At 41.3% G+C, this 17,090-nt stretch overlaps 1 protein-coding gene across 1 annotated transcript in view; it reads right to left on the bottom strand.

Annotated features, from left to right (window-relative positions):
* DAPL1 (death associated protein like 1) overlaps positions 1–16,326 on the bottom strand; it is a 21,593-nt gene extending 5,267 nt beyond the window's left edge. Inside the window, exons 1-3 of the mRNA XM_007123190.2 lie at positions 16,269–16,326; positions 7,244–7,331; positions 3,011–3,071 (exon numbers count right to left, since the gene is read on the bottom strand). Coding sequence (XP_007123252.1) covers positions 3,011–3,071; positions 7,244–7,331; positions 16,269–16,326 — 207 coding nt within the window. The remainder of the gene's footprint in view (positions 1–3,010; positions 3,072–7,243; positions 7,332–16,268) is intronic.
* Positions 16,327–17,090: the final 764 nt, after the last annotated feature.

Below are 17,090 nucleotides of genomic sequence, written 5' to 3'. Positions count from 1 at the left end.
CATGGCTCAAGGGCCCAGCCGCTCCGTGGCACGTGGGATCTTCCCGGACCGGGGCACGAACCCGTGTCCCCTGCATCGGCAGGCGTACCCTCAACCACTGCGCCACCAGGGAAGCCCCCTCTCTGTTTTTTTAAAATAAATTTATTTTATTTATTTTTGGCTGTGCGGGGTCTTCGTTGCTGCGCACGGGCTTTCTCTAGTTGCAGCCAGCAGGGGCTACTCTTCCTTGTTGTGCGTGGGCGTCTCATTGCAGTGGCTTCTCTTGTCGTGGAGCACAGGCCCTAGAGCGCGCAGGCTTCAGTAGTTGTGGCATGCGGGCTCAGTAGCTGTGGCGCATGGACTCAGTTGCTCCGTGGCATGTGGGATCTTCCCGGGCCAGGGCTCGAACCCGTGTCCCCTGCATTGGCAGGCGGATTCTTAACCACTGTGCCACCAGGGAAGCCCTATATCTCTATATTTTATATGTCTTATTTTTTTATATTAGGCTGTATAGTTATGCATTTCTTTTTTAAAAATTAAATTTGTTTATATTTATTTTTGGCTGCGTTGGGTCTTCGTTGCTGCTAGTTATGCATTTCTTTTCATTAAAAAATTAAGGTATAATTTATCTACAGTAAAATAGATACCCTCTTTAGTGTTTAGTTCTATGGGTTTTCACAAGTGCATACCATCTGTGACCACCGCCTCAGTCAAGATATAGAACCGTTCCTTCAGCCCCCCAAACACCCTCCTTCACTTTGTGGTCAACCCCTCCTCCCACTCTCTGGCAACCACTGATCTCAGCAGATCTATTTCTTAAAAGGCATTGGTCTTTCCACCTCAGGTTGACCTTTTCTATTATGAAATCCTATTATGCTTCAGGTTGAATTATGGATTCAGGGAAGATTTTTCTTAGCTGTAAGGGACCATGTGGATCCCACCAACTTCCATATTCAAGACAGTGACTTATGGTAATCTTGGGACTTGATTTTATTGCTGGTCTCTTATCCTTTGCCTGGATTCCAAGTGATGCCCTGTAGGATATCTCCCTGGGAATAGAAGCTAACACTTACTGAGGGCTAACTGTGTCTGGCTCTGTGCTGAGTCCTTTGCACATGTTCTATACCTTCATTTTATTCTCACAACATCTTCGTGAAGTGGATACTATAAACCACATTCTCATTTACAGGTGAGGAAACAGAAGCACAGAGAAGTGAAGAAACCTGCCCAAAGACACACAGCTAGCAAGTGACAGAGTCAGCATAGGACCCAGGCACCTGATATCTGATGCCAGAATGCCAGAACCTCTTCTAACCAGTAATCTATGCAGTCTTAGCCACAGACCTACGCCAGCAGACATGGAGCTAAGTGTTAAAGGGGCTTTTTTGAAAAAAATAGTTATAACTGCTGTTAAAAATATTTGTAACAGCACACCAACTCAATATTTTCTATGATTTCTAAATACAACTTATTGTTGTTGTTATTTGATTCTTCTGTTTATCTTTGAAATTCAGAAGTGATATTTTTAACTGAAAGGGAAAGAACCCTTTATGTCATAGACATATGCACATGTGTCTATAAAAAACAATAAAGGCTCTGGCATCATACCTAAAGTACAGCATAATCAACCTTTACTGACCACTCTCCTTAAACATTTTATTTTGGGTTAACATGTATTCTAGAGGAATGTATCTATTCCACTTAGCTCTACTTACGTTGGACATTCTATTGCCCCTGAGGAAGAAGCGTTTAGTGGGCAGGGGCCGGAGAATGTGCGTGGCAGGTCATCATCAATCCCTGCCCTTCTTCTACAGTCAGGAAGGCAAAGAGTCACTTATGACCGCCCCCCTTCCGATCTATCTGATGGGAGAACCAAGCCCCCCTACGTGAGAAGACTCTGTAGCTTTCATCTATCATTAAGATCTTGCCTGATACTACTTGCCTCATGGGCTTCAGACACACCTTTTCTTTTCATTGCCATAAAACAGATGTTACTAATTAGAGCAGAGAGTGCAGGCAGGTTGCTCTGTGTCGGGCACTGTTCTAAGAACTTCCTGTGTGTGAACCTCATTGATTCCACTCAACAGCCATCTGAAGTATATATATCCTCTTCCTTATCTTCATTTTACAAATGACGAATCAGAGGCACGGGATCAGTAACTTGCTCTAGACCTTAGAGGTAGCAAGCGGAGAAGCCAGTGCCAAACAGGGGTCTCAGAAGTCTAGCCGCACAGTTTCTACTCTAATCTTTTTCAGACCCCTGATTTTGGTAATAACGGCAAGTCTTCCTTCTGCAAAGGACACCTGCCCAGTCCTGTCTCTTCAATAAATATGGGGGCAGCAGAAAGAGTGCTCCTTCAATGCCTGAATTCAATGCACCCGACCCCTAGAAGTAGAATAAGGACGCTCAATCAGCTCACTTACAACATTTAAAAACAAACGATTGAATCCAAAACTAAACCACTGCCTACGTGGGAAGAATTTTCTGAGTTTCCTGAGCTACTTAGAAAGAGTTCAAGATACAGAAATAAAAATAGCAATGGTCAACCACCTTCATAAATAGACTTTACTAGATAAAGCCAGCCAGTGCCCAGGCTTCCTCCAGCCCCCAGATGGGCAACCCTCCACCACCCACCCTGGCCTCAAATCAAACATTTCCTGTTGAGGAGGAAGTTCAAAAAGGGCTGAATTCCCAATACACAGGCTGCCTTTTTTTATAACAACAGGCCAGCGTTTCCAATAAATATTTGGTATAGCAACGTCAAGTTCTGCCAGTTTGGCATCATGATTCTTGCTTAATTTTCTATCTTATTTTTGAAATGATTTCTTAAATAGACACTAGGAATTTGGGAGCAGCAGCTTCTCTCATCAAAACCACTTCGTGTTCCTTGAACTGAGAGCAGATTCTTTCACAAGGACATCAAACCTCTGAGCTGGAAAACACCCCAGTGGTCATCAGCTCGTTCACCCATGCAGCCTGATCGGCCGGGTGGCTGGGTGCATCACGTGATGCACCTCACCCATGGCTCACCTTCTCCAGCGTATCGTTCAGGGCGTCCACCGTCTGTATTTTGGCAGCATTTGCAACGGCACTGTGAAGATGAAAAGAAACTTCACACAGACATGGAAACTTTCCCACTAAAGAGGCTAAACCATTTTTACAGAGGGTTTTCTACTTGGCCTTTAAGCTTTCATTCTGCTTGGCTACTTCTGGAAGACCAAAAAAAAAAAAAAAAAAAAAAAAAAAATCCTACTCTGTATGCCCATGTACTACAACAAGCTTTGCAGGCCAACTTATTATAATTAATATTTTTGAACTTTTCTTCAAAGTACAGCATACACGCAGAAAGGTGCACATATTATCAACGTATAGGCTGGTGAACGTTCACAAACTTGTAACACTAGTCAAACCAGTTGCCCCTAAGAATAATCACTACCCTGACTTACAGCCCCATATATATTAGTTTTGACTTTATTTGTATCTAATAAAATGTACCACACAGCAGGTACTCTTTTGTGTCTGGCTTCTTTTCTCGGGCCAAGTTATTTGCTAGGAGAGTTTCAATCAGGGCTGAGCTTACAGTGCAATTTCTTGAAGGGAACTCTGCGCTTGGCATACTTTTTTCTGGATGGTTTGTGTTGGTTAGTAGAAGTTATTGGGGTATGACACAGATTGATGATGCTTAGAAATTTATTTTCTACGCTATATTTTTCAAAAGCTATTCTCCTAGAAGATATAAGCAGGTGTTTGTCCACAAAAAGGAGGAAATCCTATCCATGCAAACACTCACAAAGCAGATGTAAAGAGCAGAGGTGACTCATGGGGGAGCTAGGGAAGCTTCAGGGCCTCTCACTGCATAGTCTCCTTCCAAGGCCCTGGGAGGGGCCCTAGCCATTTCATATTTGTAATTTTGTATTATTTTTCCTTAAAATGGTCCTCCAATTCCATAAGATTCAGCTTCCACATACCTATATCTATCCCTGGTAAACAGGACAAGAGAGCTATTTTTCTGCTGTTTTAAGTTCTGTAGTGGTCCAATTCCCATCTTTTAATGACTTTTAGAAAACAATTGAATTTTTTTAAGAGGGTTCCAATCAGCACTTTATGACTCTCTAGGCAGCTCCTCTTCCTGCAGTGTTCACCTGATGTTAGAATTAACAGTAAGTCCCTTTTGCTGAGGTGCAAAGAAACAGATGACTTGTCCATGGCTGCCAATTAGAAGGTCATTTCCAAGCTATGACTCCAGCTCCTGAGCCCCTGGCCCAGGCATGTTTACCAGTGTCACACTAAACAGGGTTTACACTTGAGTCAGGTTTTAGTAGCAGGATAGGTTTTCGAAGTTAACCAGCTGGCAATTCAATGACAGTGTGACGTCATTTACAGAGTGCTTTCTCTATTCTAGGAACTGTCCTAGATGCTGGGTCAGGAGATAAATAATATGTGACTCCCACCCTTGAGGACTTATAGCTTTGCTTTAATTATGCGATAGTTATTTTCTGATTCAGAAGAAACAAAAGCTTAATGCCAAAGGGGCAAATTTTTAAAGATTGAGGTATAGCTGACATATAATATTTCATTAGTTTCGGATGTACAACATAATGATTTGATATTTGTATATACTGCAAAATGAGCACCACAATAAGTCTAGTTAACATCCCTCACCATACATAGTTAAATGTTTTTTCTTGTAATGAGAAGTTCTAAGGCGTACTCTCTTAGCAACTTACGAATATACAATACGGTATCATTAACTATAGTCATCATGCTATACTTTCATCCCCAGGGCTTAATTATTTTATAACTCTAAGTTTGTGCCTCTTGAACCCTTTCACCCATTTTCTACCCCAGACACCAATCCCCTCTCCCCGCAGCTTTGGCAACCACTAATCTGCTCTCTGCACCTATGAGCTCGAGTTTTTGCTGTTGTTGTCCTGTTTATTTTTCTTCTTAGATTCCACATACAAGAGAGATCATATGGCACTGTCTTTCTCTGTCTGACTTATTTCACTTAGTATAATGCCCTCAGTGTCCATCCACGTTGTTACAAATGGCAGGATTTCCTTTTTTATGGCTGAACAGTATTCCTCTGTATGCATGTATGTGTGTGTATGTGTATGTGTGTGTGTGTGTGTGTATCACATTTTTTTATCCATTCATCCGTTGATGGACACCTGGGTTGCTTCCGTGTCTTGGCTACTGTAATAATGCTGCAATAAATGTGGAGGTGCATGTATCTTTTCAAGTTAGGGTTTCATTTTCTTCAGACAAATACTCAGAATTGGAATTGCTGGATCACATGGTAGTTGTAGTTGTAATGTTTTGAGGAAACTCCATACTGCTTTCCACAGTGGCTGCACCAATGTGTATTACAAGCTATCAGTGCACAGAGGTTCCCTTTTTCCCACGTCCTTGCCACAGCTTGGTATTTCTTGACTTTTTGTTAATAGCCATTCTGACAGATGTAAGGTGATATTTCATTGTAGTTTTTTTTTTTTTTTTTTTTTTTGCAGTACGCGGGCCTCTCACTGTTGTGGCCTCTCGCGTTGCGGAGCACAGGCTCTGGACGCACAGGCTCAGTGGCCATGGTTCACGGGCCTAGCCGCTCCGCGGCATGTGGGATCTTCCCCGACTTGGGCACGAACCCGTGTCCCCTGCATCGGCAGGCAGACTCTCAACCACTGCGCCACCAGGGAAGCCCCTTCACTGTAGTTTTGATTTGCATTTCCCTGATGATTAATAATGTTGAGCACTTTTTCATGTACCTGTTGGCTATCTGTATATCTTTTTTGGAAAAATGTCTATTCAAATCTTCTGCCCAGTTTTAAACTGGCTTGTTTGCTTTCCTGCTACTGAGTTGTATGAGTTCTTTATACATTTTGGATAGAGTATTTCATTTTTTAAAAATTTAATTCTTATAGTTTTATTTTATTTATCATTATTATTATTATTTATTTTATTTTTGGCTGCGTTGGGTCTTCGTTGGGTCTTCGTTGCTGCGCACGGGCTTTTCTCTAGTTGCGGCGAGCGGGGGCTACTCTTCATTGCGGTGCGCGGACGTCTCATTGCGGTGGCTTCTCTTGTTATGGAGCACAGGCTCTAGGCACTTGGGCTTCAGTAGTTGTGGCGCACGGGCTTCAGTAGTTGTGGCTTGTGGGTTCTAGGCACGCGGGCTTCCGTAGTTGTGGCTCGGGGGCTCTAGAGTGCAGGCTCAGTAGTTGTGGCGCACAGGCTTAGTTGCTCCGCAGCATGTGGGATCTTCCCGGACCAGGACTCGAACCCATGTCCCCTGCATTGGCAGGAGGATTCTTAACTACTGCGCCACCAGGGAAGCCCAGAGTATTTCATTTTAAAGTAGAAAAATCCTCAAAAAATTTCCTTCCCAGAAATTGAGAAGAAAATTTTAAAGTGATCTAAAAAGTAATTTTATACAGAAAGAAAAAACCCCAAGAAATTCCATAGCCTATTTCCCTCCACACTTTCTTTCTGAGACTGTTACCATTTTAACTCTTAAGGATGTATCTGAGCATCGTCTAATTCACTCCTTTTGAATCACTCATGAGCTCACCTATGGAAACCATCCTGAAATAGGCTCTGAAGCGCCTCTACTTGGAGGAGCTAGTTTCACATGTTCACTTCTTTTTGAAGGCACTATTTTTCTTACCCAAGGCATAGAGGGGCTGGGCCATTTGTACATGAGATCCAGCCCACGGCTCTCTGCTTAGTTCTGAGAAACGTGCAGTGTGTCAAGGTTACTGCAGAAGGAGCAGGGAGAAAACCACCTCCGTATCCAAATTCCTTCCAGATGTGCCAAATACAGTGGCCATTATTTTCTAAATAATTGTGTGAGGAATTTAAAATAAAAGCACATTTATTTTTAATTCAGATTTGCTTCAGCAGAAAGCATATTACAAACACAGGGCCAGCTTAGGGACAGTACTTTAAAGGCTAAGGTGAAAATAAGATACAGGGATGTGAGTCCTGTTTGGATGCATTCAGGACCTTGCTTTTTAAGCAGGAGGCAGTTGCGCTGGCTGCAGAGAAGAGGAGGATGGGCAGAGAGTCCTCCAGAGGGTAGTTAACCCCCTCTCCCATGCTGACCCCCACCCCTACCCCACCCCACCATGCCAGCTGCCTCTAACTCTGGTTAGTAAGTGCCTAGGGAGCCTTGGTTTGTCCTAAGATCCAGGGAAGCCTCTGACTTCTGGCAGTAGAGTCACTTAAAAATCAAGATGAAGAAGGAAAAGAAATTAAGCAGTCCCTTACCTTGTTTTCTCTAATCCCGTTTTCTTGGTGTGTCTCTCCAAGATGCCAATTTCTTGTTTTTTGGAAATTCGCTTTCCTCCAGCTTTTACTATAAACAAATAAGCATCAACAAGGGAGTCATATTTAGGGCAGCAAGAGAAAGTTTGCTTTGTTATTCAAGGTATGAATTTATTGTAGATTTGAAGAATTTCAGAACTTTTTGAAGAGCTAAACTTTAATCTAAAACAACATAATCAAAAGGTACCCTGAACTAGCATAACAGAAGAAAAAAATATTTTGGGCAAACAAGGTGGGAAGGAGAGAAGGGCTAAGGTTTTTGCTTGTCTGTGTTCGGAGAGGGGGACCTGAGGCTAAAAAAGGCAGAGGTGTTTACACCTTCGATTTGGGGAGGAGATAACAATTTATTCCCTTAGGCATTTTATTGAAAAACATTTTTTCTTATTATCAAACTAATTACATTCTTCATGACAGCAACCGACAATTACAACGTGACCCTTCTGTTTTCCCACAATATTAAAGTGCAAGGCTTGCAAAAATTTTTTTTCAACCAAAGCTTTCAAAAGCTAGATTGGAGAATGAGCCAAAAGTCAGGGCATGTGGTGGTAACAGGCATTTAATTCAAGAGAGATGCTTCTGATCCCACCAGATGCCCACCTTCCATCACGGACCCCAAACCTCTGATGTTGGAGGAGCTCAGATGTTCTAATGAGTAATTAAACTGCATTAATAATCCTGCCATCCAAGAGATCAATTAGTGTTAATTAGGCTACAGATGACCTAACAGCAATTCAAGTGTTTAACAATGTCAGATGAAATCAACTTTTGAAAAGGAGCAGCCCATTTCAGATTGCAAGTCAAAGCAAATACTTTTTTCTGTTCCCAGGAAATTTGCACATCTGAAATCTGACAAGCTCAAATGAGAAAAAGCTAAATGGACATTGATTTGTTTGAACCTGTTAATTCTTTTTATGGAAATGTCAGATTGGCAATTTTCTAAAACTGGCTCCAATAAAGTGAAAAATAGGAAAACCTATTTCTCAATGCCCTCGTGAATTGACTTCATCATTTTTCTTTTAAAATTATTATTTAATTAATTTTTTTGATTATGTAATAGTACATGCATAAGGCACACAATTCAAAAATCATGGAAAGGTCTGCAGTCTCCCTTCTACCATTATTTTTAGGCCTCCAGTTCATCTCCCTAGATACTGCTAACGTTAACAAGTTCCTATGTATTCATCGATAGACATTCTATACACATACCTATATATTTTTTTAAATGGCAGCATACATTGTTCTACATCTTGTTTGTTTATACTTTTCATTCAGTCATGTACTTTGGAGTAAGTCCCCTATCAATATATATATATAGAGAGAATGTCTTTCTTTTTAACATCTGCTTTAAAATTTCTTTATATGAACATTCTGTGTTACTTAACCAATTTCCAACCGCTGGACATTTTAGATGTTTCTAATCCATTGCTATCACAAACAATGCTGCAATGAATATCCTTTGCATATACATAATTTTGCACAAGTGCAAGTATATCCATGGGATAAATTCCTAGAAGTGATCTTGTTAATTCTTAAGAGCATGTGCATTTGAAATTTTGCTAAATCTTGCCAAGTCACCCTTCACAGTGGTTGCACCAGTTTACAATCTCACCAGCTACAATGACAGTGATTGTTTCCCTATATCTCAAGCAACAGTGAGAACTAGAAAATGTTTGGCTTTATCAACCAATAAGAAAAAGAAAGGTAATTTGCCTTTCTTATATTTTATTAAAAGTTGAGCTTGGGCTTTCCTGGTGGCACAGTGGTTGAGAGTCCACCTGCCGATGCAGGAGACACGGATTCGTGCCCCGGTCCGGGAAGATCCCACATGCCGCAGAGCGGCTAGGCCCGTGAGCCATGGCCGCTGAGCCTGTGCGTCCGGAGCCTGTGCTCCGCGACGGGAGAGGCCACAGCAGTGAGAGGCCCACGTACCACAAAAAAAAAAAAAAAAAAGTTGAGCTTATTTCTGTGTTTCAGAAGCCAGTTGTATTTTCTTTTATAAACTGTTCACATTTTTGGTCCATTTGTCCTGTTGGACTTCTGTTCCATTAATCTCTCTGTTTATATGCCATAACAACTTTATTTTAATGATTGTAGCTTTATTTTTTGCCCACACCATGCATCATGTGGGATCTTAGTTCCCTGACCAGGGATCAAACCCATGCTCCCTGCAGTGGAAGTGCGGAGTCTTAACCGCTGGACCACCAGGGAAGTCCCTAACATATTTTAATTTTGATAGTCCTTTTTTTTTTGTGGTACGAAGGCCTCTCACTGCTGTGGCCTCTCCCGTCGTGGAGCACAGGCTCCGGACGCGCAGGCTCAGCGGCCATGGCTCACGGGGCCCAGCCGCCCCGCGGCATGTGGGATCTTCCCGGACCGGGGCACAAACCCGTGTCCCCTGCATTGGCAGGCGGACTCTCAACCACTGCGCCACCAGGGAAGCCTGATAGTCCTTCTTTGCTACATTTTCTTTGCAGAATTTTATTAGCTATTCTTATTTATTTTTCCATATGAACTTTTCAATCAGTTTGTCAATTCCCTCCAAAAAATCCTGCTGGTAGTTTTTTAATGGTCTTGCTTTAGATTTATAGATTTTTTTTAAAGGGAAAATTCGTATCTTTATATTCCTGGTTGCTCTCTATTCAAGAACATGGTATGCTTTTCCATTTTCTACATTTTCTTTTGGGTCCCTCAGTAACTTGTTCACATAAATCTTACACATTTATTGTTACGTTTATTCCCTAAGTATTTTCTCTTTGTTGCCGCTGTTGCAGTTGTAGAGAGGGTCTATTCTTCCATTATAGCTTTCACAGATTGTTGTTCTTATATTAATATCATTGATTTTATACCCAGATCTTATTGAATTCTCTTATTATTTATAATATTTTTGTTGACTCCCTTAGGTTTTCCAGGTAAAAAAAATTTATATAATCTGCAAATAATTATAATATTACTTTCTCTAGAATAATATTAAATAAGTGGTGATGATGGACATCTTTGTCATCCTAATTTTTAATGGATTGCTTTTAGTGTTTTCCCATTAAGTATGATGTATACTTAGTCGGATATACACACACACATATTTACAATATATATATAATGTATATTCAAATATATTTCTTTCATCATATTAAGGAAATATCTTTCTATTACTGTTTCATTGGGCTTAAAAAATTACAAACACATGTTGAATTTTATCCAATGCCTTTTTATAATCATGTATATAATATGGTTTTTCACCTTAATGAGGTTAATTATATTAATAGATAAAAATTTTATAAATATATATTAATGAATATTTTACTATCTAACCATTCTTGTGTTATGGAATAAACTCCACTTGGTCATTTTGAATCACCAAGTTTTTTTTTTATTGATTATAAAGGCATCTCACTAGAATTCTGTAATATTAGATACAGTCCAGGAAAAAAATCCTATTTTCCTACATGGTCTGCTTTAAATTCACACACACACACACACACACACACACACACACAAAGGCATACAAAATAATCAGCAACAGAAATGAAATAATGTGGAAACACCTGTTGAATAGCCCTGGAATACAGAGATGAAATAAACCAAGGGGTGGCTTTTTCTGAAAGACTGCTTGAGAAGGGTGTGCCACAGTGTGAGGAGTGGTGTGGTTCATAGCCTCTTCTACCAAGAGGAATCAAATCATAATAGCTCTAGACCTAGAGCTTGAGCCTTCAGTATCTCTCCCAGCAGTATCTTTCATCCTCCTTATGACAAATGCTTTTAAAACATGGAGTGCTGTAATTACTTTCTTATTAGTGTTCCTTTTGTTTTCTCTGATGCTTTTGTTTTTGCACGTTTTCTACCACTGGTTATTATAGCCAACTATAGAAGCACACTTGTTATAGTTAAAATAAGCAATAGTTAAAAGTGAGGAGACCTTTGAAATGTTGAGCTCTGCCACTCATTTGAAAGAGCACAGACAATTTAGAGAATGTCCAGATGAGAGCAACCAAAGTGGAGAAGGAGCCGTGTCAGACAAGGAACTGTGAAAACTGGAAAGATTGCTTCTGAGGAAGCAGAGACTCAAAGGAAGCTTATGGTGCCATCTTCAAGGAGTTTAGGGGCTGTCTTGTGGAGGAGGAATGATTTACTGGTAAGGAAATATTATCTAGGGTCAGAGAGCTCTACCCCCTCCTGTGCTCTGTGACCTTGGGCAAGATAAACTCCTCTGAGGCTCAGTTTCTGCATCCTTCAAAAGGGAATAATACTGATTGCTCAGGTTGTCCTAGGGAATAGAGGTGACGTAAGCAGCTGGTACATGGTAGGCACTTAATAATTAGTAGTTATTATTATTTATATTTATGTTTTTCCAGAGGAGAGAATGGAAAGCAAAGAATGAAAGTTCCAGAAAGGCAGAGTCTGGCTACATATAACTATGTTAATCAAGGTGAAGAAGATTGTGTAGTACAATAGTATATCTCTGGTCCCTTAGTGTGTTAAAGTAAAGAAAAGAAGTGTATCTTCCATGAATATTTTAGAAGGATTTTGGGGAATTTGGTAGAAGTTGAACTAGATGATTTTTATTGTAAGGTCTTTACTGTGATTCTAACTCTTCCCATCTACCTACAAAAGAAAATCTATCATGTCCCTCCCTTTTGAAAGAATATAGTGTACTCAGAGAAACAAATCCCAAAAGAAATGTAAAGAGAATGTAAAGGACTTCCTTGGTGGCCCAGTGGTTAAGGATCTGCCTGCCAGTGCAGGTTACATGGGCTTGAGCCCTGGTCCAGGAAGATCCTCATGCTTCGAACCAACTAAGCCCATGCACCACAACTACTGAGCCTGCACTCTAGAGCCCGCGAGCCACAACTACTGAAGCCCGTGTGCCTAGAGCCCATGCTCTGCAATGAGAAGCCACCGCAATAAGAAGCCCACGTACCACAAAGAAGAGTAGCCCCCGCTCGCCGCAACTAGAGAAAGCCCGCGTGCAGCAACGAAGGCCCAACGCAGCCAAAAATAAATAAATAAATTTACTTAAAAAAATTTGTAATCACTTACATAATTCCATGTTTAGGTCCTTTCAATAAGCAAAATGAACTAGAGATTTAAAAATGTAAGAGAGATGTTTTAGATAGTTTCGTTAGAAAATCTACATTGATGTGGAGAAAATGAAACTTTGCTTTCCTATCTCTGAGTAAGAGTTATAATTTTGCGGCCGCTTTTGTAGTTTATAACTTTTTGAAAGTTGACCCTTGAGTTTAGAATGCTGTATACTAATTTTCCAGTTCAGATTTTCCAGGCATTTTGCACAGTGTTTGGTAGAGGGTAGTCAAGACAAAGAAAGATAAGCCTGCAAGAAAAATTGAGCTTCTTTCCTTCATTAATCAGTGGAGAATGCATGAAAAAGCTGACCACCACAAAGGTTTGGGCAAACTCTGCCTTGTGACTTAGAACGTTCATTTGAAGATTTTAATTAAAAGGTTAGATGTTTGCAAAACGCTTACTTTGCATTCACCGTTGAGTTTTTGGCATATTCTAAACTGTCAGTCAAGACAAAAGACTCTCATCAGGAAAAGCAGGAGGGCTTCAGAGGGAGAGGGCTTGACCTGGGCCCACTTTACTGTCACGTCTCTGCCCCTTCTCACCAGCTATATGGCATCGGGCACGTCCCTCGACCTTGCTGACTTTCAGTTTGCTTCTCTGTGAAACAAGGATGAGGGTACATCATCAGTCTGCAGTACTGGTGCTGTGTCTAGAAGGCTCTGTGCAGTGCCAGTCACACAGGATTGAGTGAATAGCAGCTGTTCTTGTCATCAAACTCCTGTCCCTGTGACCTGTGGGGTAGTGGGTCTCCCAATCTCTCTGTTGAACCTCACAGATCAACTCCCAGAAGTTGACATGAGCAGACTGGAGTTGAGAGAATTAAGCTTCTGGTGTTTGCTTTTTAAAAAACCATACTAGCCCTTCTGCAGCTATGGTTTCCTTCCCATTTTCTGCGTTAGTTTCACCCTTGGGGATACACTCCCCAAACTTCCATCTCTCTTTAATGAGCCAGAAAATGGATTCTCTCTGGGGGTTCAGTGGTGACCCCTTTGATGGCTTTGACTCATTTGCCTTAAAACAAATTAAAGTGCAAGGAATATACAAAAACCCATGAACTGCTGCTTTTTCTGGTTCATCACATATGTACTTGGTTTCCTTGGATTACCTTCTACTCACACATTTTTGGCTGTTCAGGTAACAGAGTTCTTATAAAACTGAGAGCGAGGCAAATCAAAACAGCAGAAAATCCTTAGCAGAAAAGCTAAGCTTCCTAGAGCCCTGGCTGCCTCATGTTTAATGTAGTCTTGTTTTACAGCATAAATGTATAACCAGGATTCACAGAGGTACAATATATTATATTAATATACATAAAAGAAAAACCACTAAGCACCCCCTGTGTAGGTGGGAAAGTTACAGCTGGCTGACTTTGGAGCGGTTTCATTTTTAAACATGATGGCGCAGGCACATGTATCTTTCCCATCACAATTTTCTTCTGCTCTGACGACTGCAGTAGTGCCGAATGCAGCCTGCAAACATCAGGAGGTCTTGCAATTGAGGAGAATCATTTCTTTTGATGGCTATGTGTTTTACTAGGCCTGCATTTTACAGGGATTAACATTCATGTGTAAGATAACCTTACATAGGTTATCTCCTTTAATAGTCATAACAACCTTACAATATCAATGTTATTTATTGCCGCCTGCTTTAGAGATGAGAAAACTGAGGCTCAGAGAGGTGGAAGGGAAGCAGGGTTTAAATCCAGGACTGTCTGATTCCAAAGGCCATGTCAGACCTTTCAAAGACCTTTCATCATGTCTGTGTCCTACTTTCAGAGACCTGTCTATTGCCTATAAAAATCAGGTGAAATTTAATGGAATTCTGGCAATGAATTATTTTTGTTCTATAAATAAAATTTTGTACAGTAGCTATCTGGTTCAGACTTAAAATATATAGCGAGACAAGCTGAAGGATGAGGCTTCTTTGCTCTCTTGTTCTCAGTGGGGAGGCAAAAGTCTTCCTTCATCTCCATTCTAATTATCCCAAACCTCTTATCTGTAGTGTCACAGTTCATAATAATTAATTGTCATGCCAGAGGCATTGTGACATGCTTGATGGCCTCATGGTGTGCTATGTACACAGAGTAATTAGCAATCATTAGTGGCAGAGACAGAAAGTTCCTGGTGGTTTCATTCAAACTTTCACTTGGTTAAGTTTATCCCTGTGATCTTTGAGTATAAACGTCATTTAGCAAATCAAGTGTTAGCTGAACTGTTTCATGAAGGATTGGGGTGGAAGTGGCGGGAAGAGAATGGCGTTTTCTTTTGTCCTTGTGTAGAAACTTCTAATAATTTGCATCGATAGTTCTTGATCATTAATTAACATCACTAATTTTAAATATAGATAATGTTAAATATTCCTAAATCCAATTACAAACATAAAAAGTCAGCAGTCTGCCACAGGAGACGAGGACAGGGCGCTGAGAAGTGGAAACTCAGAATTAGTAGTAAAAATTCTGACTTAAAAAAAAAAAAAAAAATTAGGAAATGAAGACCAGCCCCAAACTGGGAGAAAATATTGGTAGAACATATTTCTGACAAGTACTGACATCTAGAATATATAAAGAACTCTTACAACTCAATACAAAGAGAACAACCCAATTTAAAAATGGGAAAAAGATTTAAACAGAAACTCCACAAACAGAGATATTGACAACGTGTAAGCACAAAAAAGTGGCAGGAAGAGAATGGCGTTTTCTTTTGTCCTTGTGTAGAAACTTCTAATAATTTGCATCGATAGTTCTTGATCATTAATTAACATCACTAATTTTAAATATAGATAATGTTAAATATTCCTAAATCCAATTACAAACATAAAAAGTCAGCAGTCTGCCACAGGAGACGAGGACAGGGCGCTGAGAAGTGGAAACTCAGAATTAGTAGTAAAAATTCTGACTTTGGCTGGGCTGCTCACCAGAAAGCCACTAAACCTGTGTCAGTTTTTGATGCTTTGTGAAGTTTATACCTGCCATCATCCTCTGCAGCAAAGATGATAGAAATAACCTTGGCTTAGAGGAGCCAAAGAATGATACCAGTAAATAAATTTTGTTAATGTAGAAAGGCAAGAACAAAGAGGTCAAGTTGCTGAGATATTTCTTAAGGAAAAAAGAAGAAAGGCAGTTGAAAGAACATCAAATCAGCTAAAAATAGGCCTGCATGCCTCAGCCAATCTATATGAACATACGGTTAAGTACAATAAAACTAATTTCCATATTCCAGGGAGTTGATATAAATAGCATACCTTTTTTACAAAAAGAAAAGAACTGTGGATGCTTTGCAAAATGCCTTGATAGCTACCTTTTCCAGTCAGCCCGTCCCATGCTAGTGTCCTTATTAAAAAGTGCTCCTCAGCTTGGTGACAGACAAAAGACATTACTGATCACACTGCCCAGCCCCAAAGCCTGAGAAGGGAGAGAAAAATTGGGTTGCTCTCTTCTGTGTGGAAGCTGGATTGGCTGGGTATGAAGTCGGATGATGTACAGGCATCTTCCCGGAGACTGAGTCCGGAAGCTGGGACCTCTAGGGAGGAACGTTTCCATGGCAGTAAATTACCTTCCAGGTGTGAATGGGTCGCCACTAACCTGCAGCCAGGGAGGGAAGGTCCAAGCTCACCACCCGCTCCTTTCCACCAGCGCCCAATCCCTTGTACTCCCACATAGAATTAGGGTTTAATTCAACCGGGCCTGACAAATCCCCAGGTGATCTTTACACAGAAGCCTAAAAGGATCAAAGACAGGAGGAACTCAGAGTGGCGGAAGGTAAAGGAACAAGGGGGAGGTGGAGAGCCTCTGCTCTGTGGGGGCACCTCTGTGGAAGGAGCTGCGTGGAAGGAGGGGCAGCAGCCGCCGAGGAGTCTTGCTGTCTGCAGGACAGAGGGCAGGTGGGCAGCCTACCTGCAGGAGGATGCCCCCCTTTCAGTGCGGAGAGCTGGACTTGCACTTCACTTGCCATAGTGTGTGCCAGGGCCAGGGCCAGTGCCGGCGCTCTGGAGGCTGAGTGCGCCTGCCCCACTGCACCCTGGCTTTATATGGGCTGGGGGCGGGGTCCCTCAAGGGCTTTGCTGAACAGCAACGGGGCTTGTCATCTAGCTTTTCTGGGAACCTACATTTTGGGGGCAAGTTTTCTCTTAGAAGAAAACTTTCTTCTTATTCCCTTCATCTGAGAAGTCAAGGTAGACAGCTAAGGGGACTCTTTCTTTCACAGCGGGAAGGGGAAAGGATCAAGCTCAGTGGAATTCTTTTCCTCTCCATTTATCCATCGAGTTTGTATGGTGCCTCTGCAATGTGACAGGTTTTGTCATATACTCGCATGACAAGGAGGGCAAGACAAGATCTTTGCTTCAAGACATCAGTTGTTTTTCTGAGGAGGCAATTATAAAACAAAGTGTGATGGCTTTGTCTCAGTCTTTGCAATTTTTTTTTTTTTTTTTTTTTTTTTTTTTTTTTTTTTTTTTTGCGGTACGCGGGCCCCTCCCCGGTGCGGCCCCTCCCGTGGCGGGGATCCTTCGACTTGTGAGAAAGGGGTAGCCCATGGTTATGATTAAACAGACAAGGTCATGGTCATCATGAATGAATTTCAGAGGTGTGGGCCCTCTAATTTTTTCATCATTTCTTTGATGACGTCCGAGACTCTGTTTTGTTTTTGCGGTACGCGGGCCTCTCACCTTTGCGGCCTCTCCCGTTGCGGAGCACAGGCTCCGGACGCGCAGGCTCAGC

This window comes from Physeter macrocephalus, chromosome 2 (assembly GCF_002837175.3).
Source record: "Physeter macrocephalus isolate SW-GA chromosome 2, ASM283717v5, whole genome shotgun sequence".
Lineage (NCBI taxonomy): Eukaryota > Metazoa > Chordata > Mammalia > Artiodactyla > Physeteridae > Physeter > Physeter macrocephalus.
The sequence above is the reverse complement of the archived record's forward strand: the minus strand, read 5'-3'. Positions and strand labels throughout refer to the sequence as shown.